We start from the raw sequence: 25,085 nt of genomic DNA, 5'->3' as shown, positions 1-25,085 counted from the left end.
TTGCCTGCAATGCACGCTACCTTGGCACCATATAATTTGCTTATGGCTGTTGCAATTTTGCTTTCTTATTATTAGTTATCCTTTCAGTAATAATTCTATATTTATAAAAAATGTGAAGGAAATCAATGTCTTGGCAAAGCTATAAAGTCTGTGACTGACTGTAAATAAAGTTCACAGTTTAAGGCTTAACTTTGTGGAATTCCTTCATGACGAGAGTAAAAAAAAAATAACGTACAGTTTCTGTTATTTTTTACTCTCATAGCTGTAAATATGCTGTACTGCGATGCTACCCTCGAAAATCTCAGAGACAATCGGGAATTATAATATTTTAGAGGCTACAAAAGATAAGGGCCTTTTGAGAGGTAACCACTTTCACCTTTGACATTCAACTAAAATTTATGCTAAAAATACAGTATATCAATGAATTTTATAGAAATTCAAAGATAAATAAGGGTAAAATACAAATTCAGGAGGCAAAAGAACATGATATATCAATTGCACACGAAATTAATGACTTAAAGTAGCACTATTCCACCACAATTTCATTACTAAGTACAACAGGCTTCAACATAAGAATGTCATTTTCAGGAAAATGCAAGCATGGGTTTGGGCAGTTGGCTGTATGTACCTAGAAAGCTATGGCTAAATGGGGGAGGACCAGGGGAGAGGGAGTGTGGAATGAAAGGGAGAAAAGGGAGCCGGATGTGCTTTGAGAAGCAGATCTTGTTATCTAATATAAAAAAGTGGGGTGAGGGAATGGAAGTACACCAGTTCAGGTATGCAGCATCCTGCTACGTGGAGGCAATTTTACTTACACTGATTAATATTATTTATACCGAAGTAAAATTATATAATAATTTTACTAACCCCAATTAAGCTTACACTGATAGCTTCTTCCAAATAAGGATATTTTAATCAAGAATAACACATGAATAATGACTAAACTTAACCTATTTCACTTGAATATAACTATATACAACAGCAGACTATACAGTCACCACAAATGTCAGAAGTTTTTTTCACAAGTCTCGCTTCACTAATCCTAACACTTTAAACTTACACATGCACAGTAAATTGGCTATTTAGCCTGAAATGCAAAATAAGATTCAGAGACTGAAACATTTATTAATACAAAGTGCATGTTGATATGACCTTAAATCTGTGCATTCTGGTTATTGTGAAGCGAGTGAGGAGAATTTAACTGTTCTCATTCATTTCGCAGAGCCAGAAAAAGATAACTTTCACAATTTTTAAAACAACTCATTTCATAAAAAAGATAAAATTTGAAATATTTTCCATGGTCTTATAACAAATTATGTAACCTATGTTAAATTATTAAATTAACACGGACTATAAACAAATCAAGGGCTGCAGTCTCACGATTTAAATATTGATGATAACAATTGAAAGATTAAAATTAAAAAGTGAAAACACTACGAGACAATGAATGTACATGTGTATTAAATGAAATGCCTTGTGAAGATTCTCTACTATTCACCCTCATGGACACTTAAAGCTCCAGGGAAGTAATAATTGGAGACCAATATATTTCAGAACGCAAGCATTTCCCCTGACTCAATTAGAAAGTACAATAAGGTCACCTTATTGTCTAGTGCCATACTTAGCATGCATGAGTTTTTTTACTATTTCTTGAAAAATAGATTCAACAAGACGGTGAATATACGAGGCATATTCATAAAGTAAGGGCCCTTTGCTTATATTTAAATATTGGTGCTTCAGAACACAGTTTTACTCTTGCAGCGCCATCTACTGATTCATTGAGAAGCTACAGCAGCATTTGTTTTGTTTCAGAAATTGTTTGCTTGTCCGTGCATGCAAACAACAATGTCCATGACAATTGTTCATCCCGCCAGCAGTGAAGTGCGTTCTGTCTTACGATTCTTACATGCATAAGGATTGTCGGCTGCTGAAATTCATCGGGAGTTATGCCTAGTTTGTGGACCTACAGTTATGAGTGAAGGAAAGGTTAGACAATGGTGCCGTGATTTTAAGAATGGACGAACAAATGTCCATGACGAAGAGCGAAGTGGCAGGCCCAGTATTCTGACCAATGCAATTGTTTCGCAAGTGGAACAAAAACTGCAATGCGATTGATGATTAATGGCCTGGCTGAACAATTTCCTCAACTTCGATGCCCTACTATCCACAACATTAGACGAGAGTTTTTGGGCCATTACCAACAAGATGTATATGACTTATTTTCTCGCATTGTTACCAGGGACGAGACATGGATATCCTACATCATTCCAGAAACAAAACAGCAATCGATGCAGTGGCAACACCCATATTCACCAAAACCAAAAAAGTTTAAGCCATCTCCGTACACAATGGCTACCATTAATGGCTACCGTTAATGGCTACTGTTTCTTGGGACATGAACGGTGTTCTTTTAGTGTGTTTATGGAACGTGGGAAAACAATTACAGCTGATGTGTACTGCAAAATGCTCAACAAACTGAGAAGTGTGATCAAAACAAACAATGCTAGAAACTGTCATCAGGCGTAATTCTCCTCCATGATAATGCACATCCTCACACTGCTGTCAAAACCAAAAAGAAAATTCAAGATTTTCATTGGGAACTCTTTGACCACGCACCATACAGTCCTGACCTTGCACCTAGCAACTACTTCCTCTTCCCGCACTTGAAACAGTGGCTCGGTGGACAACGTTTCAAAACCGAAGAGGAACTCAACAACAGCGTTGTCAACTAGTTCAACTCTCAGGCGGCGAGCTTCTATGCAGAGGGGCTAAAGAAGCTGGTGCAGGAGTACGAAAAATGCTTAGAAGTGAACGGCGATTATGCAGAGGAGTGAAGCAGGTTTTAGCTAACTAAAAGTGCCAATAAAATGTGTTTCATTAGAGTATATTTTTCCCTGTGACCAAACGGCCCTTACTTTATGAACGGGCCTCATATATAAACAACGAACAGGCAGTATACTAGCATTCATGAACAATGGAAAATACGGGGTTTGACAATTTATATGAAACATCAACCTTATGGCTCTCTTTTGAATTTTGAAAATATTCAAGGCATGGGATGAGGAACCCAATAGAATGCTATACAGTAGATGGGCAGGAAAATGTCATAGTACAGGGATATTAGAACGTCTAGATAAACAATAGATTGGTTAGCTCTGATAAAGAAACAGATGGGAAGGGGATTTGTAGATAAGAGTTAGTATTAATTTCCCAAGATAGATGAAGATCAATGGTGGAATCAAGTAGTGTTTAGCGACCTAATTGGGGTATGCTTTCCCTTCAAAATCAACAGCTATAATATTAGTGTCCTTATTAATACTGGAAGAGTAAACAACATGTTATTTATCAATGTGAGCTTTAAGCACTTACTGTTACACCATTTAGATAAAAGCAGAGGAACAAAGTCAGCACAAGATTTAAATGAGACAAGATGAGATGAAATAATAATGATATCTGTAAAATTACCACAAAAGACTGGATTAAAATTAGCGAGAAAAAGATCACTGATATGTATTGCATGGAAAATTGATAATGAATTGTAATTTTTAAATGATTCAAAACAAATTATGCATTGGAATTGGACTATACATATTATTGGACAATACACATTATCCTCTATATTTGGACTCAAATACATACTATGCAAATAAGATAAATATGTACGCAGAGAATTTTAAAGGACTTTATGAGACATACATCTTTATTACATATGCATTCTATATGAATTATTTAGTCTCCAATTGTGTATTCCTCATCTGACACATATATAAAAAAGTAATGCACACATACTGGCTGATTAAGTTTTGGCCAGACCATCCAAAAGAGCAGACGATGGATATTAATGCAACTTATCTAGATTGATGGATTATTATAAATAACCTACTCCATATGTCCGAATTCGAAGCCTTCCCCTCCATGCATTTTTATCTTTACGCAAGAGGCAGTTAATGAGGTCAAACACCTGCTGCATGACAGCATCCTGGCGTAAGTCATCGCGGCCCTGTAACCAAAGGAAATACTAGTCAAATTGGATCGCCACAGAAGAAACCCATCAACAACAAGCAATGAGCAGAATAGCCTATCACCCAAAAAATTCCACACACATTTTATACGTATACATGCAATCTTTTCAAACAATTTACCTTTAAAAGCTGAGGGTAATTATTTCCATCACTCCCTTGGCAGGTGATTTTCTTAGGCACATTAATGCCGCCAACTAGAGTATAAGTAGGCAAGTATTTCCAAACACCTGAAAAAACACACACACACGCATACATACATGTATCATTTTAGACATACATAAATTTACACACACACACACAACACATATACAGGGACTATTAAGAAAGTAATGCGCATTTTCCGGGAAAAATAGATTCATTGATTGTATTTGTTCAAATGCTTAAAATTCTTTTAAATACACTCCCGCTGCATCATTACACTTGCAGAAACTTGTCCGCTACACCTGAAAGGCGCCCTTAAACTCCTCCACGGGAATGTTTCAACGTGCTTTTGGATGTTTTCCACTGTCTCCCAAGGCTATCCGTTCAGCTCTCTCTTCGGTCTGAGAGGGGCTGGGGGACCACCCCTTAGGGGTTGTGCTTCCAGCCAGGAAGTCGGCAACAATTAGGGAATTGTGGCTGGGGGCACATGGTGTGTGGCTGGGCACTCCAGCGCACCGTGCTACTCAGTCAAAAAACACGCTTCACGCGGAGGCATGCACGCACCCACCCCTGCTACGCCCACATACAAACACGCCCGGCCACTCACGCTTGCACCGAGCCATGGTGATGTCCTTTCTGCACAGATTTAAGGCGGGGTAAGAGGAGCGAGTCTGGTGGGCATTGTCTAAAAAATTTGGACAAACTTCGCACACACCTTTCTCGTGCCCATGTGTCCAATCACAAGTTGATACACATCGTTTTAGGGAATCCAAGTTCATCAGAAACCAGGCAAACACTCAATCTGCAATCCCTGAACAAGAAAGCCTTCACTCCGGCAAGATTTTGGTCGCTTTTTGAGACTGAAGGGCATCCTGAACATTCGATATGTTCAAAATATTTTCTACCCTCCCAAAACAACTTGCACCACCCAAAAATACCCGATCTACCCGTGGTATTACTGCCACAAGCTGCCTTGAGTATGCCATGAGTCTCTTTCCTCGTTTTGCCCAGTTTCATACAAAATTTGATTGCACAGTGCTGTTCTAACAACTGGTTCATGAAGGAGCATAACAAGGTCACTTTATAGAGGTTTTGCAAATGAACAGTCCACATTCTGCAAAGGCTGGGAGCCCACTGTCACCGGCCCCCAGCCTTTCCTGAGACTCCCCTTCCTCAAACCCAGCTAGAGAAACCGCCGCTCGTCAGTCAGTCTAACCAGGAAAAATTAAGTCATACTACTTTTGGGACAGAACTTGTGCGATATATACATATAAATAAGCACATGCACATTTAACCATAACAACTGTTATCAACCCGAAAGTTGGTTTGGTAGGTGTAGGTCTCATTCCCCCTAATTGTAATCTCAATGGGGTGCGAATCATACAGGAGTGCACCCAAAAGTGGTAGGACTGATTTTTTTACAAGAATTTTATTGACGATATACTTACATCGGCTTAATAATCTTCAAAGTATGCTCCTTGAGCTACTACACACCTAGTATAACGTTGCTCCCATTCCCCATACGCCCGCTGGAAATATTCTCTGGGGATGCTGTTGATGACCCTCGTCGAAGCCTCTTGAATGGCCTTTATCGAGTCAAAACGTCATCCCTTGAGCTGTCTTTTCATCAGGGGGAAGAAGAAGAAGTCCGGTGTTGCCAGATCGGGAGAATAGGGCGGGTGCGGCAATGTGGCAACGCCGTATTTGGCCAGGAGCTGTCTGACGACGAGCACGCCATGGCACGGCGCATTGTCATGATGAAGCACCCAGCAGTTTGCGATGGCCAGTCTGACTCTTTTCACGCGTTCTCGGAGGTGGGTGAACACCTGCACGTAAAAGTTTGCATTCACAGTCTCCCCTGGTGGGACAAACTCCTTGTGAACTACTCCATGACGGTCAAAAAACACAATCAACATCGTTTTGATTTTTGATTTGCTCATGCGAGCCTTTTTTGGACGTGGGGACGCGGAAGTGTGCCATTCCGCGGATTGTCTTTTCGTTTCGGGGTCATATTGAAAAACCCATGTTTCATCACAAGTTATCACATTGTCCAAACAATTTTCATCTCGGTGCAAATTGGCTAACACTTCTTCGGAAATGCGCACACGCGTTGCCTGTTGGTCGACACTCAGAATTTTTTCGGCACCATCTTGGCGCACACCTTGCGCATGGCCAAATCCTGTGAAATAATGCGTTGGACGCTGGATGCAGACAGACCCAATTGGTCTGCAATTTCTTCACTGGTTAAGCGTCGGTCTGTGTTTAGCAGTGTCCTCACTCTGTCCACATTCGTGTCGGTTCTTGCCGTCGACGGCCGTCCGGAGCGATGGTCGTCTTCAACGAGCTCCCTACCCTCTTTAAACAACTTGTGCCACTCAAATACTGTTAAACAGCTTAAGGCAGTGTCCCCATAAGCCTGCTTGATCATATCGAGGGTCTCAGTTGCCGTCTTCCCGAGTTTCGCACAAAACTTCACGGAATAACGTTGCTCTAAATTCAGATTCATTTTGTTTTTCGACGCGGACAAAAAACTTGCTTCAGTAAAAACGGTGTCCTCACTCAACGACAGCCCGCAGGCGACTGAGGTTGGTGTTGGTCTGTTACTAAGAGCCCCCTCCACCTCACCCTGCCAGGCAGACCCCCCTCCACCGCTCTGTTCACGCCAGAGAAAATCAGTCCTACCACTTTTGGGTGCGACCCTGTACATCAGGGTAGGGGAGCCAGATCCTATCCCAGTATCACTTCAGCAGATAAAGGCTCCACAGATAGTACTTAACATCACAGACCAGATATAAGACTCTAAGAGACTGCTCAGCAATACCTTTTCATACACAATCACCCCTATCTGACTGACCCAAACCCTACCTTTCAATAAATATCATAACCTTTCTTAAAGCCATAGGTTCCTGTGAAGGCCTAACTGATGAGGACATCCGAACTCATCCCCCACCTAATCCCAGTCAATCTCACTCCTAAGGTCTTCCAAAAATTCATAAACCCAACATTCCTAGCAACCCACTATTCTCCCCTAATTCTTCAATAGAATGCATCTATGCATTTGTTGACAACCATCTTCAGCCCCTTGCCCAATCCCTGACGTTCAAACATTTTTGTGGACCCTAAAAATATATTTTTGGACCATTAAGTTGTAATAATATTATGTTACACCATATTGTTAGAATATAGACATTGTTCTCTGAGTGATTAGCTGAATTACTCAGTTATTTTATTTAATAGAAGGTCATACACAACAAAAGATTTAATTACTATCTTATAATTTGTAGGAATAACTTTATGAAAAATAAAAATTGCATTTTACGTTCACATTAACCATGAGTTCCACTAATCCTTAAAAAAAAAGTCCCACCACTCTTGATAATGAATTGAGGTCCATTTAAATATTCCATTAAACTAGCTGAGAGACCTTTTAAATAAGTGTTACCTACCCTTAAATCAAGACATATCAAATGTGAAAATAATTTCACAACAAAGGATTAAATGTCTAAAACTCATACAAAAAATAAAGACTTGTACTTTTCCACAGATTTTATTATATGGTACAAGGCGTTTCACCGACTTGCGGCATCATCAGGTATGCCACAAGTTGGTGAAACGCGTTGTACCATATAATAAAATCTGTGGAAAAGTACAAGTCTTTATTTTTTGTATGGATATTAAATACTTCCACCAAGTGGAGCCTGAAACAAAAGAATATAGTCTAAAACTCACTTGTAATAGAGTTGTATTCTCCAATTGGGGACTCAGGCAGCTTCACAGTGGGAACTTGGACATGACTCAGGTTTGTCAATTTCATTAAAGCCACTTTGGCTCCCATGGTGTTCTCTGTTCAAAATTCAAATATTTTGCTATTAGGTTCCTTAATGTAGACAAACAAAATCCTTAAACAATTCATTTTAAAACCAGCAATATTTAAATTCATGCATTATCTGTGCTTCACCTGAGGGGAAGGAGTTTTAGGGATGTTTTGGAATTACATCATTTTACCATTCACAAGCAAACTAATCTTGCAGATGAGGTCGAGAACTCCCTCCTCATCAAAGGGCTTTGTTTTTAATTATTGCGGCATCTGGTTCATATGATGTAACACTCCACTGCTATGAATAACATGGATTCTTAGGAAGGAGGCAGTTTGAGGACTGTGGAGGAATGGGAGTGTGTGTCATAGTTTCTTTCTGAAAGCATTGAAGCCGGCATCTGTTAGAACACTTGTAGAGGTTTGAATTTCAGTGAATGGAATCTGGGCGGATCAGAGAAACTAGATTGGGGAGTAGTGAAATGTTTGCGTAGGTGATCAATAATTGAAGGCTACTGAGCGGACAGAAAACTGTCTAGCCCTTAGGATAATAACATTGGAGGGCATATATGGGTATCATTTTAACTTTGAAATGTTTCACCTCACGAAATACCATACTTCAAGAGGACAGTCAAGTCGGACAAGGGATGCCATACCGCTCCTGAATGTGGTGGCTTCCCCTTGCCTTCAGCACCTTATGCTGTTATCCTAGCAAGGCTCATCTGCCTTGAGGAGTGGCTTTCTACTCCAAGGAAAACAAAGTGCCTTATCTTCTATCCACTCATACACACTCCAAAGAGGCGGCTGGCATTGATAAATCTCGTTTAACAAACGCACACTCCTCTCTACCAGAAGGAGTTAAATATCTAGGTTTCCCCTTCATCAATTCTAAGACCAAAATGGCATTTCCAAGATTCTCCAGTACTTTCAGAGTAGGATGTTTGATAGATAATGAGCTATCAGGATGTCACACAATTAATTAAATTACTTTTATTACGATATGCTGTTCCCTCCCAAATGCCTACTGCATTCGGAACACTAAAATAGAACATGTAAATTGGATAAATACTTAGGCATTACCCTCACTCACAATTTCACCTCGGTGAAACATAAATGGGGAATATGTGGACAGGGTAATAAAACATTAGGATTTATTTGAAAATTATCGGGGAGAAGTGACTAGAAGGTTAAAGAGCGATGTTATATTTCAATAGTTAGGCCTCATTTACAATATGCTGCTAGTATGTAGGATCCTCATGAAGCTGGTTGGATTACTGATTTGGATCACATGAAGCATGGAGGACATAGATTTGTACAACTTTGTTTTGACAAACTGAAGAGTGTATCAATAGAGAAGCAAGGTTGGAAATCACTCACGGATGGAAGGTTAAATTGCAGATTAAATCTTGCAATCTTGCATAAATTGAAAGGATGTCTCTTTAACAATGATGTTAAAAATGCAGTATTGGCTCCTTCATATTATTGTATAAGAGACCATGTCAATAAAAGATTAAGGGTAGAACAGATAGATTTTAGAAGCTATTTTTTCCCATGAACGATATTGGATCAGAATAACATTTTCCAACCATGCTAGGAGGGAACAGTATTTTGGGTCAAAAGTAGTCTTGTGTAAAATCACCCCCTGCTACACACCCTTGCAGTGCCATTCAGGGTACTATGCAAATTAAGAAATGAGATGTCAAGGGTGACATTCAACCAACCAGTGTTATATTAATTTGAGTAGTCTATTTTTTAATAAGACTTATGGGTACCTAATATGCCAGGAGACAAAAATTCAATCTGATGGTCTCACTAAACACAGAAAAACTCACCTAGTTGCTTTGCATTTACTGGTGAATATGCTAGGGATATTAAAGCTTCCCAAAGAGATGACAGCTCTTTAACATATTCAGTCAAAGTTGGATTTTTTCTTAACTTTTCGACCATTTGTTTGGCAGCTTTCTGATTTGCCTGAAATGGATAACTAGAATTAATAACAAATAGGAAGAATATTTTAGCATTGTATTAATGTGGTGAAGAGGAAAAATCAAGGGTGCCTGGAAAATTGGGTATAACAGAAGGACTACAAGTTGGGGTACATTTCCACAGGTAAGCATGGCTTCACACGTCAAACAATGAACAACTTGAAATGCCCTATACTATCATTTTACCCGATAGGTAACACAGGCCTGAACTTCAAATGGTTCCAGTCCATTCAATAAGATTCCTCAAATAACTCGCATATTTCTCTTCATCAATTTCTCCTAACCATTCACATTCTCTACTCTTAGTAGAGGGATTTCAATTTATTCAATACAATAAAAAGTTGTTACCATCAGATTGGCTAGCAAGCTTCAAAATCAGGCTGGAATGTACTCAAGTCTTGAGGGGTCAAACACGAGTACCTCAGCAATCTTTTCCCACTGGTGGACTATCAATGATCTAATTTTTTTATTAAAATGACCAATTTTATGCAATTAGTGTTAGTTAGGAGATGAAAAATTTTGATGAATTTGAGTAATCAATGAAACCAGTGGACCATCTGAATAAAAAATTGAGAAATTTACATATTTTTGCTTCACCTCTTCATTCAATATTTCAACTCATATCCAAGGATTTTTGTCAAAAATCAGTGAGGCACATGAAAACCCCTTTAGGACATGATTAATCATTGGTCATATACATTTACATATACATGTACTGCCGAATCCCAAAGACATCCTGGAAATGTAATTTTTGACCCCTCAAATTAAACAAAATCAAGCCTAATTTTTTGTAGAATGGGGAAGTGCATGGGGAGAAGTGTATGGACATCAAAATTGAGCGTTAGTAATGCAGGGAGTTTTTTGATGGCCAGGTAAACGTCAATGATGAGCAGGGGTCGGGACGGCCAAGTTTGCCGGAATCAATGGTGGCTCCAATTAACGAGATGGTGCGCAATAACCAGAGAATTACCCTTCATGCGATAAAGGAAGGCCTTAATGAAGAGAGTGGCTACTTCTCCGCCCAGAGTATTGTGTCCAAGGTCCTCCGTTACAACAAGGTGTCTCGCCACAGGAGTGTGTTTGCATCATGACAATGCATGTCCACATGTGTCAAATTAAACGACCACCCCACTCAATGAATTCAGCTGAGATATCATCGACCACCCTCCTCACGGCCCGGACGTTGCCCCCAGCGACTACCAATTGTTCCCCGCTCTCAAAAAACACCTTGGAGGACAGAAATTTAAGTCAGACGAGGAAGTGCAAGAAGCAGTCATCAGTTGGCTTCGTGACGTGGCGGGAGAAAGGTACGACGCCGGTATTAAAAAGCTGGTTACAAGGATGCAAAAAGTGATTGATCCTCAAGGCGACAACGTAGAAAAATAGCTAAATACTCAGCCTTTCCTCCTATGTACACTAAGTTGAGAATAAATTTGATTTTTCATGAAAAAAAATAGCACACCTTACTTTTCGAATCGCCCTTGTATATATACATATACGTTTGTCCAGCAATGCTCCAACTTTTCTAACCTTTGCAAACAGTAGTGTAAGCCTTTCTCTGCCCTATACGCAGGAAACCTCTCATCCAATGCATTTATGTATCTGGGTAACCTCGGATTCTTGAAATAGGTTTTTAGAGTCTGAGGCCCAGATTGCATTCGATTTGACCCCAAGTCCTTCCACCAGTAGTTAACTTCCCTCCGCACCCAATGGTCATACATCTTCCCGAAATAAATATTAGAATTCTATATATATATATATATATATATATATATACCAGGGTAAAGTCATGGGGTGCCAATTGACCAAACATCATTTAAAACAGGACTTAACAGACAAATAAAACACATGCACTTATACATGCAGTCTATACTAGTAGTATAGTATTTAATTTGTTTTCTCAGCAAACAATGATCCCATACCAATGGTCTCATCTCTAAGCATGATAAAAAATGAAAAGGAGCATGCCTAACTACCTTCTGTGTTTCCGTAATGAATGCATCACTGCTCTTTCCTTTTTCAAGATCTTTTAAGGAGTATGCCAGTGCAAGAATGTGCGGCAGCACATGGTGGGGATGGTGAAGGGCACTCTTTTCTGCAAGGAAAAACTTGAATAAAATTTCATACTTACAAAATGAAAATTAGCATACAATATTATTGCAAATGTGTCAACCTACCTAATATACTTTTCAGGATTCTGGAGCAGTTGCCCTTCGAGAGCACAATCCTTGGAAGCAATTGAGGCACGACACGAATGAATTTATACGAAGGAATTCTTTCTATCTCTGCAAATATGGATTCTTCATTCGAATAACTCTCCAAGAAGAGAGAAACAAATCTGAATACAATTTCCAACTCAATCTTAGGACTGTATATTAAAAATTTAATGTAATGGCTAAGGGCAATCTCCATGTAGGAAGTTTTGTCTGCTTTACATTCCTCCAATTCCTTCTCATCCAGTTCTGCTTGCTTTTCCAGCAACATTATTGATCGCCTCTCATCGGATGTAACCCGATTGGCTCCCTCAAAGTCGGAAACTATATGCATGGAATGTGAAGCACATTGCTGTTTCTTGGCATAAGATGAGGAGTTGATGTATTTTGAAGTCAAAACGTATTGTTCATCAGCATATTCTGCCATTGCCCGCACAGCATTCAGGTACTCCTGGGAATTTCTCTCAACCTTGTACTCATTCAGCAAGTCTTCTGCATGACCAAAGTATTTTGACAAAGTATCCTGGAGGAGAGGATAAATAATAAATTAAACATCATCACAGAAGATTTTAATGGCATTCCAGGCATGCATTCTACTATTCTATTTTTATTTCATGAGATTTGAAGCATTAAAATACATTTGACACATTTTCAGCACTCGACCGGATATTGAGGGATCTGGGTTCGAGTCCCAGTCAAGGCGAATGATTTTTACGCTCTGAAATTGTTGCATTAAATATGACACATTTTCATTAGAAGTGCACCAACTTAGTGCCTCTAAATCCAGTACATGTAGCTAAATTGACAACACAACTAACATTCTCCCTGATGGGTTTGGTTTTGTGAAGCTGTAGATTGGAAAAATGTTCAATTGCTCACAAATGTGACACAATCGTTCTTTTCACCAAACTATTTAATGGGGCTAATTTGGGACTTGGTTGAAGTGAACCAAATGTGGGTGCATACTGCCAGATTATATTAAACTTACTTGGAGGAGCCTCTGAAATATTACTTAAGTTTATATCAAGTTAATACAACCACATTTTATTCCAGAATCTACTTATCATTTCTGTTTAGCTGAAAATTATTTTAAGCAATTAAGATTACCTTGGCTCCTTTTGAATGCGTCTTCATCACCCAATGGCCTTGTAGAGTCAGGGCTGCAGCATGACACCGAGCCAAGGACTCATCCATCGGCAGTTTGTCAACAATGTCAACGACAGAATGCATCAAAACCTTGGCAATGTCAGCATATCCTTTTGCCCAGAGCAACTGTGCCTCTTCAAACTGAAGCCGAATCAGCATTGATGGCTTTAGCTCCAGTCCAGGGATTTTCCGAACAGCACGCAGGTATTTCTCTGAGATGGAATACATCCCCGCTTCTCGAGCACTGCACCCCAACTGCAGCTGGATCTCAGCCATGGAAATGGCTGGAGATTCATCCATGTTCAATGCAGACATGTTTCCATTTCTTTCAAAGAAGCAGCTTTTGAGAAGAGTTAGACTAAGGGCCTTATGAGGTTCCACTTTTTCAAAACTATTTACACGAATAGACTCAATATGTTTCCACTCACTTAGAATATATTTCAGGGCACTTTCCTTGGAAACTTCAAAACTTGAGGTAAATTCTTCAATCATTTTTAAAGCATGAAGGCGAGTGATTGGGCAGTATATATTTTGGCAGGCTTCCAAACTTGCAAGTGATACCAGATCAACCACACATTCCCTTGCATCGACAAGCTGATTCAATGAATCTGCGTACTTCCCATTCTGTACTGAACGAATGGCAAGGAATAAATTTCTATGGAATTCTACATTCATCTTCTTCTCATCAATTTGAAATCTTGTTTTCAATTTTGGAATGCCTTCGAGCAGAAATCTGGCAGAGGTATGTCCCTTTTTCTCTGAAAACTTTGAGAGAAGGTCCCAAGAGCAGAGTCTCCAACCACACTCGTACTTGTAACTAAGCATATCTTCCTGTTCTCTGGTCTCCAAGAGTCCCATTAACAGCTCTTCCATGCCCAGCATTTGCATTGATATCAGAAGGCCTGAAAGTATTAACATTTTATCTCCTTTTAATCTTGACAAATATGAAAGATTTGGATACTAAGATTAAACTGAAACTTAACTACAGGCATGTTTAGACATGTGCCTGTCATCAGAGTTCAAGATTTTGGTGTCATTGAAATCTTCTCAGGTTTTCAACAGGGTTAGAACTTGCAACTAAGCTAATATTTCAATGAACAACTCGGTTGTCAAGTTCAGGGAATTGCCTCTGCCCCACACCCTGCACTTCTTCCATCTGCCCATTGAGTGCTTATCCATATTCTCGACTAAGAATAAGAAAATTCGTTTTCATGAGAAACCCTTGACTCTTGATTTTCCAGTCTTTTCCAAGCTATATACTCCTTTTCTCCATGGTTCAAGAGGCTTATGATTGGTCACACAATATTCATTGCTTTTTCCCCACTTATCTATTCATTTACTATCAATACATTCATATATTATCGATAAATTATACATTGACACATTTCAGTATTGGCTTTCATGCATTGCTGACTTGACAACCGGAATCCCTTTCAAAATTATTGATTTCGAGACAGAACTTGGCTAATACAATGCTCTGAAAATGCTAACTTATGCGTTTGTCCCAACCTTAGGTGCCTCCCGAGTTACATCAGTCTAGCATCAATCACGTAAACTCTCACCCAAACAAACTTTGCTGCACTCGTAGGAGATTTGACAGATGCCTGACATTTCAATTCCAACAGGATCTTTTACTTTAACCAGCTGACTCCTCATTTTTGCAGCTGTCAATATTGTGCCTTTGGAGATTCCAACAGATTTTCCCTGATATAGCTGAGATTTAAGGAAGGCAGGGCCTGGCAGTCAGCTTATGCATCATCTCTTCCGTTTGGTTTCTCCTTGGCTTGACTGATCTCTTTAGGGCCAGTGAGATTTGCCATTTGCTGTGGCATTGTGCTGGAAGCTATCCCCGAGATGTTTAATTTTCCCTAGCAGACTCCTCGTGCCTGTGCTATGGATTGTGTCAATTATTTCTTAACCACTCTCAAGTAACCTTCACAAACCTTATTCTCACCTCCAGAAACTCAGTGGTTAATAAAACCGCAATGAAAAAATCAACTATGCCCTGGCCTGCAATGATCTGTGAGGTGTAATTCACAAATATGTCAAAACATCACCTCATGTTGGTGATTATAACATTTGCGATAACAAAAATTCCGAAAATATGTGGTTGATTCAAGAACTCCTTAGAAAATCCCAAGGGATGGTACTCGTAGTACCAGAAAAGACTGGTTTTCAGTAAACCTCATCTCTCACTAGGCTACTGCTTAAGTTCCAACTATGCCCATCTTGCCAATCATGCCATATGCCCTTGCGGCGGCTTGCGGGATATTACGTAGATATAGATGTTCTGGCTTCATTTTCCAAGTCAATCGAAGCATCAAGCTTTTGTTTATTTATAAAAATAGGAAGAAAAATTATCTGAGTGGTGAGGACCACTTCTTTTTTGAAAGACTTGACAAGGAAAGAAAGGCTGTGTTTTCAACTGCCTCCAATTGAGTAAAGAAATCAAGGAATAACGACCTCATTGAGCAAAGTATTCTCACATCAAGACCTTGCATGCTTGCACACCCCTGCAGTTTAGATGGTGAAAATTATGAAATTAAAGTTTGACTTACAACGAAATCCACTTTATTTACTAGAATTGAGCCCAGTGACTTTTTTTTATTTTCAACATTGATAAAAAGGCTCGTAGGAAAATGATTCACATTGAACCAGGTCATCGCCAGCACAGATGCCTATTTCGAGGATCTTCTGAAATCCTCATTTATGGATGATTTAAAAAAGTTTGAGAACAACTGGGACAAGTGTGTCCAGCTACAACAAGATTATGTCAAAAAAAAAATTACCCAATATAATTTGATTTTCTAATGCTTCCCGAAATTTATTTCAATTTCCTACACATTCACCCAGTTGACACCTACACCTCTTCACAAGTCCTTGATAGCCAGCAGCAAAGATCTTTCGTTTGCAACCATAGCCAATGAGTAACCTCTTATATCCCAAGAAATTCTTGAATATCACATCCCCATTAAATTCTTCAGACTAAGGTGGTAACAGGAAAATGCATCTGAATGGAATTAAAAGCTATTTTTCTTACCTTCAACAGCACTCTTGTCATCTGAATCAGAAAGTTCCAACTCATAGTATCTCATAACCTCCTCCCATTTCTCCAGATTTTTAAAATGCTCAATTCTGCCCACAGGCTCTAATAAATGAACTGTGCCACATCCATACAAGCCGTCTGTATCACCAAGCCCCGCATGGCACTGCAATAGATGTTGTCAGAGTGTGTGAGATTTAAGGGTAATCTAAATACCTGAAATATTAATTGACAGCGGCAGAAAAAGGAATAAGATCTCATCAATGCCAACAACAAGACCTATCAGCAAGTGCATGTACTTGAGAGCATTGCATGAGAGCAGTTATTGAGACATTGCTGTCATTCATTAAATAGGATGCAATAATTGTGTTTGGGGCAAGGGGATTACAAGGAGATAAATATGTTACAAGTAAATGGCTAAGGCAAGTCTATAAAAAAATTTCCAGGATGTAAAATATTCAGGACCCTGCGTGAAACAATTATATACAAATGGAGAAATTATGTGAATATATCCCCAACAAAGGAGATTAATATGCGAGTAGCAGGATTTTCTCCAATAAATAGTTTCACAAGTGGAATGAAGTGAATTTTGAGAAATGAATAATGAAAAAAATCATAGTCTTATTCAATCATAGTCAATTCTTCCAGTATACATGGGAAGTCCAAGAAGTACCCGGCCTTACCTAGAGGTGGCGGTAGTTGTTTGACAAATATCACAGTAATAGAAAGTATCCAATCCGTAAAGCAAATGTTTCAAGCATGAAGCTGCTACTTTGTTTAGTACTTGTTTAGCAGCCATCAATAGCGAACGTTTTCAGGGAATTTGTGAAAATAGAGAAAATTGTTCATCGTTATGTGATACAATACTTTTATTTGAAAGGCCTCAGCCCAACCAATATAAAAGCTGAACTGGATTCTACTCTTGGTGAGTCTGCTCCTTTGTACAAGCTGTCAAGACGAATGCCGCATTTGTCGACCAAATGAGCTGACTACTCCAGAAACGGTGAAGGAAATCCACGAAGTGATACCGGATGATCCTCGACTGAAAGCGCACGAGCGAGCAGACATTGTAGGCATTTCAAAGAGTGCGGTACAACGCATATTAACTGAAAATTTGGACATGAGAAAGCTTTGTGCAAGATGGGTGCCACGTTTGCTCACACTCGAGCAAAACCAATGTCGCGAAGATGTTTCAATTGATAAACATTTCAGTTTCAGTTTTAACTTTGTAGAATTCCTTCATTATGAGGGTAAAAAGAAACTTAACAATTCCACCAAAAAGATTTTAATATTTCATGACCATGGTTTCAATGATACGCGGCATCGAAACCATGGTTGTGAAATAATAAAATCTTTTTGGTGGAATTGTTAAGTTTCTTTTTACCCTCATAATGTTTCAATTGAGTGTTTAGCCAAGTTTCACTGCAACAATGCAGAATTTTTGTGCCGTATCACAACCATGGATGAAACATGGGTCCATTACTTCACACCCGAGACAAAAGAACCATCAAAACAATGGATTCAAAAGGGAGAACCGACTCCAAAGAAGGCGAGGACCATTTCATCTGCAGCCAAGGTCATGTGGTCAGTTTTTTAGGATGCGCATGGGATTATTTTCATTGACAATCTTGGAGAAGGAAAAACTATCAACGGCGAGTATCATGAGAACTCATTGCAAAGTGGAAAAAATGGCTCGGTGGTCAAAGATTTTCCAACTGTGAAGAATTGATGTCGGCAGTTAATGGCTATTTTGAGGAGCAAGACAGTTCTTATTATAAAAAAGGGTATCAAGCATATTGAACATTGCTGAGAAAAGTGTATAGAGCTGAAAGGAGATTGTGTTGAAAAATAAATAAATTTTTTTCCAAAATTTTTGTGTGTTCTTTGTTGGGTTGGGTACCTCTGGGATTACCCTCGTAATTACCTATTAACTGCTTACATCACAACATTAGAGTAAAGGAAAAGCAACTGATAGACCAAATGGCTGGTAATATAAAATTGCACAATGCCAAAGCTGACCTATCAGCATTTCAAAGTTAAAATTTTAATACTGAGTTTCCGAAAAATACATATTTTTGTCAACATGTATGGACCATATGAATCACCTCTGATAAATGATTTGAAGAATTCTATTTTTTTGCTTATTTGCTATATATTATTCTATTATTTATTATTTCTAAAATATGACACTTTTGTACCTCAATATTATTATTCTATTATTCAGATAGACAAGCCTGCCCGTTAATTTTCTAATTAGCGGTGGAACAAGGGTTTTTTATACAACCTGCTGAGTTCTACACTGATAGCCTTCAAAAGGTCAAGAAACACTGGGAGAAATGCATACTCTGGTTATTGACTATGTGGAAGAGTATGAGGAATAACAAATAAAAATGAAGTTTCGATCTCGGTCATTTCTTAGCCAAAATTAAATTTTTACAATACCCCCTCATAGTTTTGGAAAAAATGCTTATTTGGTAATGTCATCTCTCTTGAGTTCTATATTTTTCACAATATCCTCCCCTTAGGATCGGCTATTAGCAATAGATGTATGAAACAAAATTTGAGAAAAAATTTATTTAAAGCAGATGCCTTCTTTAATGGAAAAATTTCTCACTTTTGCTGAACAAAATCTGCAACTCAAGACACTGAAGAACATAAATTATTTCACATCAAAGTAAAATCAATCAGGACTTCTCACCACAAATATTCTGCATGCACTAATGAAACTCCAATCTCTAAATGTTAAATGTAAAGAACACCCAAGAGACTAATTAATGAGAAGACCAATGGTGTTCTCATCATATCAAAACTGCTTCACTTACCTTTCGGAGAACAAGAAGAATTTCATCAACATGAGGAGTCCCAACATCCAGGTGAAATGACAGATTATTGGACTCATTCCCCCTAAGAAAGTAAATAAAAGCAAATCCTGGTTTTTATAAGGAAACTAAAACTATATATATTATATCTGCATACTTAGATGTTCCATTATTTGCACAATAAATTATCACAAAGTTGAATATTATGCACATATTGTTTAAAAATCAGTGCACATTTGCATGCCCACACTTGGTCGAATGTGGACAACATTTTTTATGAACATCAAAAAACATAAATTAAAATATCAAACTGATACCTTTGGAGGGAGTAGGTGGATTTAATGAAAAGACTGCGGAGAATCGCTCTTCTGTGCTGATAAAAGCATTAGAATTACTTTTCCCAATTTAGTTCATTCAGAAAACACAACAGAGAGGTTAGCGATTCATTTTACGGACAAGCCAAAAGAACACAGGCACTTTTAAGACAATAAAAAAAGCAAAAAACAATAATTCAAATGATCAACAGCTCCCCTTTTTTAAGACACACATCAAACAACATATCTTGACACAACAGCGTCACCAAACATCTCCAACTGGTGGCAAATAGTTGGATGAAGGAATTGTTTTGCATCTTGCGGAGCACCTAATGGCTCTTTCCTATAAGAAATAGGCAATGTGAGGGACACCTGAGAATTTAAATCAGTATGGATTGTACAGTATTTAGCACATAAGGCACAAGCAGATCAACAATAAAATCATAAAAACAGTTATCAACTCGAAGGTCGGTTTGGAAGGTGATGGTAGAGTTCACTCAATACTAAGCCCAACAACAAGTGGAATTTACACTTCAGGGAATGGGGGCCAGAACCATTCCCTGAGCCACCTATGGTTTCCTTGGAAGCTCTGGTACATCACATAGCTTAAGTGAAGCTGAGGGTGCCCAGAGAGGTTTGCCCGGGAATCGAACGTAGGCCCTCTGGTCAGTAGTCCAATGCTCTACCCCTGGACTACCACAATTATATTAACTATGGTCAAGGATATAATATTATGATACCATTATAATTATTCATGGATTACCGTTTGATTTGCATTCCTTTTAATTTGCATGATTTTGCCAATAAAATTCATGTTCAAATATCGATTTTTAAGTATAAGTACCATACAGAAGCTGACAGTGATGCCACTGAACCATCAAACAGTAATAACTATTAGACACACAGAAACAAAATTAAAGCCAGCAAAGAATAACCAATTTAGAAGAGGAAAAACTTGTGTACTGTTGTGGCACATAAATTAGGTATTTACGAATAGCTGTTACTCAAAACAAAGATGAGCATCCTTCAGTCTGCAAAACCTCAAGTTACATGGCTCTCTTTATTTCAGAGCTTTGGATGAGAAGAAATTTAGCATACGGGAATAAGTAACCATTTTATTCGCTGCAATTAAATTTGTGACATTAATTTGCTCTTTCACTTTCAAGAAACAAACGGCGTTTTAATCTTCATTTTGCAGAAAATATTCCAACACCAATCATTGGGGTGTTGAAAACAATAGAATACTAAATGACCTTTTAGTTTCGTAGAAGTTTAGTCATCAGTTCTTCATTATTTGCAGTCAATGAGCACAGAATTATTTTACTCACTTTGAGACCTGTGAGAGCCATAGAGTGCAGTATTGGATGGCTGAGAAGTATGCTGAGCACTGCTGAGCTGCTACTGCACAGTGAAGGTAATCAATGGCATCTACTTCATTCATGCCACTAAGAAAACAAAAAGAGAGAGAAACTTGTTTATTTTAAGGATATAAAACTCGTGATAACTGCCTTAAGGACAAGCAAAGCTGCTCAAGCCCCTTTCCATCAATAGAAGTTGATTCAAAAATGTATTCAGAGCAATGGTTACTGAAATGGGGTATGTAAACCTCAAGGATTATGCATGTCAATACTTCATGAGATGGCAAGGGATAGGAAAAGATAAATTAATGTATAAATTTGAATTCACACACTGTGTATGGGTGTGTGTCAGTGAATACCAAATGTAAAAAGTTAAACATGGATAACACAAAGGAATGAGACATTCACATCAATTTGTTTAACATTTCCTTCCCTTCATATTTATTGCATTAGTGTCATAGCAAAACGTGAAGGTCATCAGGCCCCGCTTCACGTGCTTGCCCCCCTGCTCCCCACACACACAAAAATACACAAATGCAATAATTTTGCTCACACCACACTTTCATCGTGTAACTTCCCCATTGACTGTATTCTGGCCCTTTACCTTCAAACAATTGTCCCCTCCTTATCTTCCTTTGTTTAAGATAAATATTATTCATCGACATTAAATCAATTCAATCTGCCTACTTCAAGATTCCAATTGGTATCACCATTAAAGTAACATCCTTACACACCTTTTCATTTAATAAATGTGAGTCAATCACCAAATATTTGTGGCAGTTTTCTTTGATAAATTTTATTTTGATGATGCAATGCTTGGTCAATTCTAACCTCTGGTTTGATTAAATTGGTTCTGGTTTGATTAAATCTGCAGAAACAAATCATGCTTAAATGTATAACTTGTGATTAATCTTGCTGAAATACTTATGGATATCGCAGCTGATAGTTTTTGATGTGACAACATGATGTGGTTAATGGCAATCATATTTTGCTAGATTTTAACGAAGGTAGCAGGATTCTATATACAAATGAAGTTGACCAAGTTACAATTTCTTGATAATTTGATAGCAGTATAAGAGTGTTTGTTTTCATTCTTTTGATCATTACGGTAGAAATTAATTAAAAGCAATGTTATGATTAGTTAAAGCAATAAAAAGAGACGTTTCAGGTGTGATATGGTAAAATATCAGAATTAATTAAAAATTGGCAATTTTTCACAAAATAAAATTTATTAGCGCGACCGGTTTCAATATAATTGCATCATCGTCAAGTAATAGTCATCACTCTTGAGTCCAGCAAATATGCTGAAAAGCAAGTAAGGGGAAGGTGGTAGAAAAGTGGGGAAGAGGGAGGAAAGGTGAAAGGCAGCATGGGTAACTATGCATGAGGGTGGGGGAAGACAAAGTAAACGGGTGCTAAGTCCTTCTAAGTCCGGAGAGAATGTCGTAGCTGGATGGGGGGGGGGGATTTACCGTTGGGGGTGCGTCCCATGGAGCGACGCCAAACTCCTAGGGCCGTGGAGAGAGCCGGTGAAGTTGGGGGGGACCTATGGCAATTGATAATTTATCCTTGATCCATGGGCTGCAATAATAAATTTGGATTTGAGGGCAAAGCAAGGCACCTAAACATAAAGACTTAGAATATGCATAGGTCAACTGATTGAAAGTAACACATGGACAGGACATTTCTTGTATGGCAAGGGATAATCAGCTAACTTATCTAATTCTAAAAACTCTCTAAAATGTACCTTGAATATGTCTTTCTCATAAATACGGGACCCTTATATCATGCCAATACATCCACCAGACATCCCTTTATTGGGACAGAAACCCAATCTTTACTAAAAAGTTAAATTTGCTACGACACTTGGGAATAAATGCAAAATCCACATGTAATCACAGTGATTCTTGACTTTGTCATGTTTGGAGCTTTTCTTTGGCTGAGTATAACATAGGAAAATAAATATTTCTTCTGATGTGATTTGGACATTAAACCAGCAAGAAAATAAATTTAAACTATTGACAAATATGATTTAATTAGGTGCTCTAGCCACCAAAATGATATCTGACCATCTGTGAGGTACCCCAAGGTCTGTGATATAGAAGGCTTGGATTCAAACAGCTTAAAAGCGAATGAGTAAGGGTTTAGTCAGGATACTTTAAGTATTCACTAAAAATGGAAATCATACGGCATTTAAAAAAAAAGATGGCTTCTGGTTGAAAGAAAGAAAAACTTTCTTGATCCAAACAAACTTATGTGCATAAAATAAAAGTAAAATTAGAAAATTAAAAAGAAATGGGTTGGCAAAAATTGATTATGATTCACAGGGGTTACCCATTTAAATGTTGAAGGTTGTTTTTAAATTTATAATTAGTACACAAAAATATCTGATAAATAGTAAATATTTGGATGCTGGTTATGACAATCATTGAATGGATTGTGCTTAACCACAATGCTTGCTGTAGCTTGGACCATCCGTGTATCAGCAGATAAGTGAGTTTCAATTTTATGTTCCGTCCAAGTTGGACCATTCATATGTTCTTGGAAATTACTATGTATTACTTGCAGGAATAGGAATTTCATTACAAATGAAAAGGAATGAGATGACAAGGAGGCAATATAAAGAAAACCTGAGGTAATTAGTCCATTCAAGTCAATCTCTTTATTTCGTAGTACACATACCTGTAAATCATAGTGAGCGAAACAAAAATGTATTCACCTGTCTTTCACTTGTGTGCCATGGTGCTGGAGGTTTAAATAGTTGACCACATTTAGCATAGTGACCACAGTAGCCTTGTTCCTGATTAATGGTTCTCCTAATATAGACATATGAAAAATTAAACATGAGGTAAAATTTACACCAGAAATATTCTTAAAATATTTAATCATACTACTCTTGGTTAAACTTTGGCTAAATATCCCTTTACTACATCCCTTGAATCAATTGTTTTTCTTGAGATGAAACAGAAATGAATTGTTTCACTAATAAAATTTATTGTTTGAAGTAATAAGAAATTTTAAATACTCATCGCACAATACCATTTAAAATTTAGTGTTAGTAGTATTGAAAACTAGATGATCATCAAAAGGCCTCAGGGATATCATCTGTTGTAAAACAAAGAAACTGGGTGAAGAGGGCTGAAATGAGAAAATATCCCCTAGTTTTGAATATGTTAGAGAGACTGCAATGCAAAAATAAATATAGCAAAATAATACCAAATCATAAATAGTAATATGGTTCCTATGATTTACCATGAAGAAAATAATAATTTATTCATGCAGCGATTTGTTTGTCCATGCAATATAGGATACAAAAAATATATCGATACCATTACAACTCTAACTGCATGAATTCATTAAAAAAGAGGAAGATATTTCTTTTTGAAAACTGATCAAGTTGGTATTGCAAGAGATATTAATACAATTTTTATTTTCCTAGTTACCAATAATAATGCGTAAGTACCATATTTTTAAAAGTGCGGAATTCCTAGTTTGATATGAGTTTTGTTAAGGCTTTCAGCATTCCTGGTGTTGTGACAACGATAAATGTCATTGCTGTTACAGCTGCAAACGTACGACTAAGCAACGATGGTTGCAGCACATACCACATCTGTAAATTAAGTAATGAGACTGTTTTTTTTATTATTTTTTCATTCAAATAGACTCACAATTTTATATTGTCACCCTCAAAATAACTTCCTTCCAAAGCTGCACAGCGCTGGAGACTATCCTTCCACTCCTCGTAGCAGTGCTGGAACTCCGATACTGGAAAAGCCTTCAGCTGGTTGGTAACAGCCTTTTGAAGGTTTTTGACTGTCCCAAAATGAGTTCCCTTGAGGTGATTTTGCAAATTCGGGAAGAGAAAAAAGTCACAAGGACTCAAGTCCTGCGGATAAGGAGGCTGAGGAGCCACAGGAATGCTTTTACCGGCCAAACAATCATTTATTGAAAATGCTGCGGGGCAAGGAGCATCATCGTGATGCAACACCCAGTTGTTCTTGACATTTGGTCTCACACAAAAGACCCTTTTTCAAAGTTTTTCAAGATACTCCCGGTAAAAGTGTTGATTGACCGTTTGGCCTTGAGGTAGAAACTCTTTGCGGACTATTCCGTGGATATTGAAAAAACAAATCAACATGCATTTGATCCACGACTTCCTCATCATTGCTTTTTTGGGCCTTGGAGAGGTTGAAGTGTGCCACTCAATGCCCTGGCGCTTGGTTTCTGGCT

General features: G+C 38.1%; 1 protein-coding gene across 1 annotated transcript in view; it reads right to left on the bottom strand.

The window, feature by feature from the left end:
• LOC139685621 (serine-protein kinase ATM-like) overlaps positions 1–25,085 on the bottom strand; it is a 56,548-nt gene that overhangs the window by 13,360 nt on the left and 18,103 nt on the right. Inside the window, exons 8-18 of the mRNA XM_071582560.1 lie at positions 23,575–23,671; positions 20,826–20,942; positions 19,187–19,268; positions 16,362–16,530; positions 13,283–14,223; positions 12,140–12,698; positions 11,939–12,057; positions 9,810–9,948; positions 7,893–8,006; positions 4,143–4,249; positions 3,884–4,000 (exon numbers count right to left, since the gene is read on the bottom strand). Of these exons, the coding sequence (XP_071438661.1) occupies positions 3,884–4,000; positions 4,143–4,249; positions 7,893–8,006; positions 9,810–9,948; positions 11,939–12,057; positions 12,140–12,698; positions 13,283–14,223; positions 16,362–16,530; positions 19,187–19,268; positions 20,826–20,942; positions 23,575–23,671 (2,561 nt within the window). The remainder of the gene's footprint in view (positions 1–3,883; positions 4,001–4,142; positions 4,250–7,892; positions 8,007–9,809; positions 9,949–11,938; positions 12,058–12,139; positions 12,699–13,282; positions 14,224–16,361; positions 16,531–19,186; positions 19,269–20,825; positions 20,943–23,574; positions 23,672–25,085) is intronic.

Source organism: Hetaerina americana, unplaced genomic scaffold (genome assembly GCF_022747635.1).
Source record: "Hetaerina americana unplaced genomic scaffold, ioHetAmer1.1.p SCAF_119, whole genome shotgun sequence".
In the NCBI taxonomy this organism is placed as follows: domain Eukaryota; kingdom Metazoa; phylum Arthropoda; class Insecta; order Odonata; family Calopterygidae; genus Hetaerina; species Hetaerina americana.
This window is presented reverse-complemented; position numbering and strand designations above follow the sequence as displayed.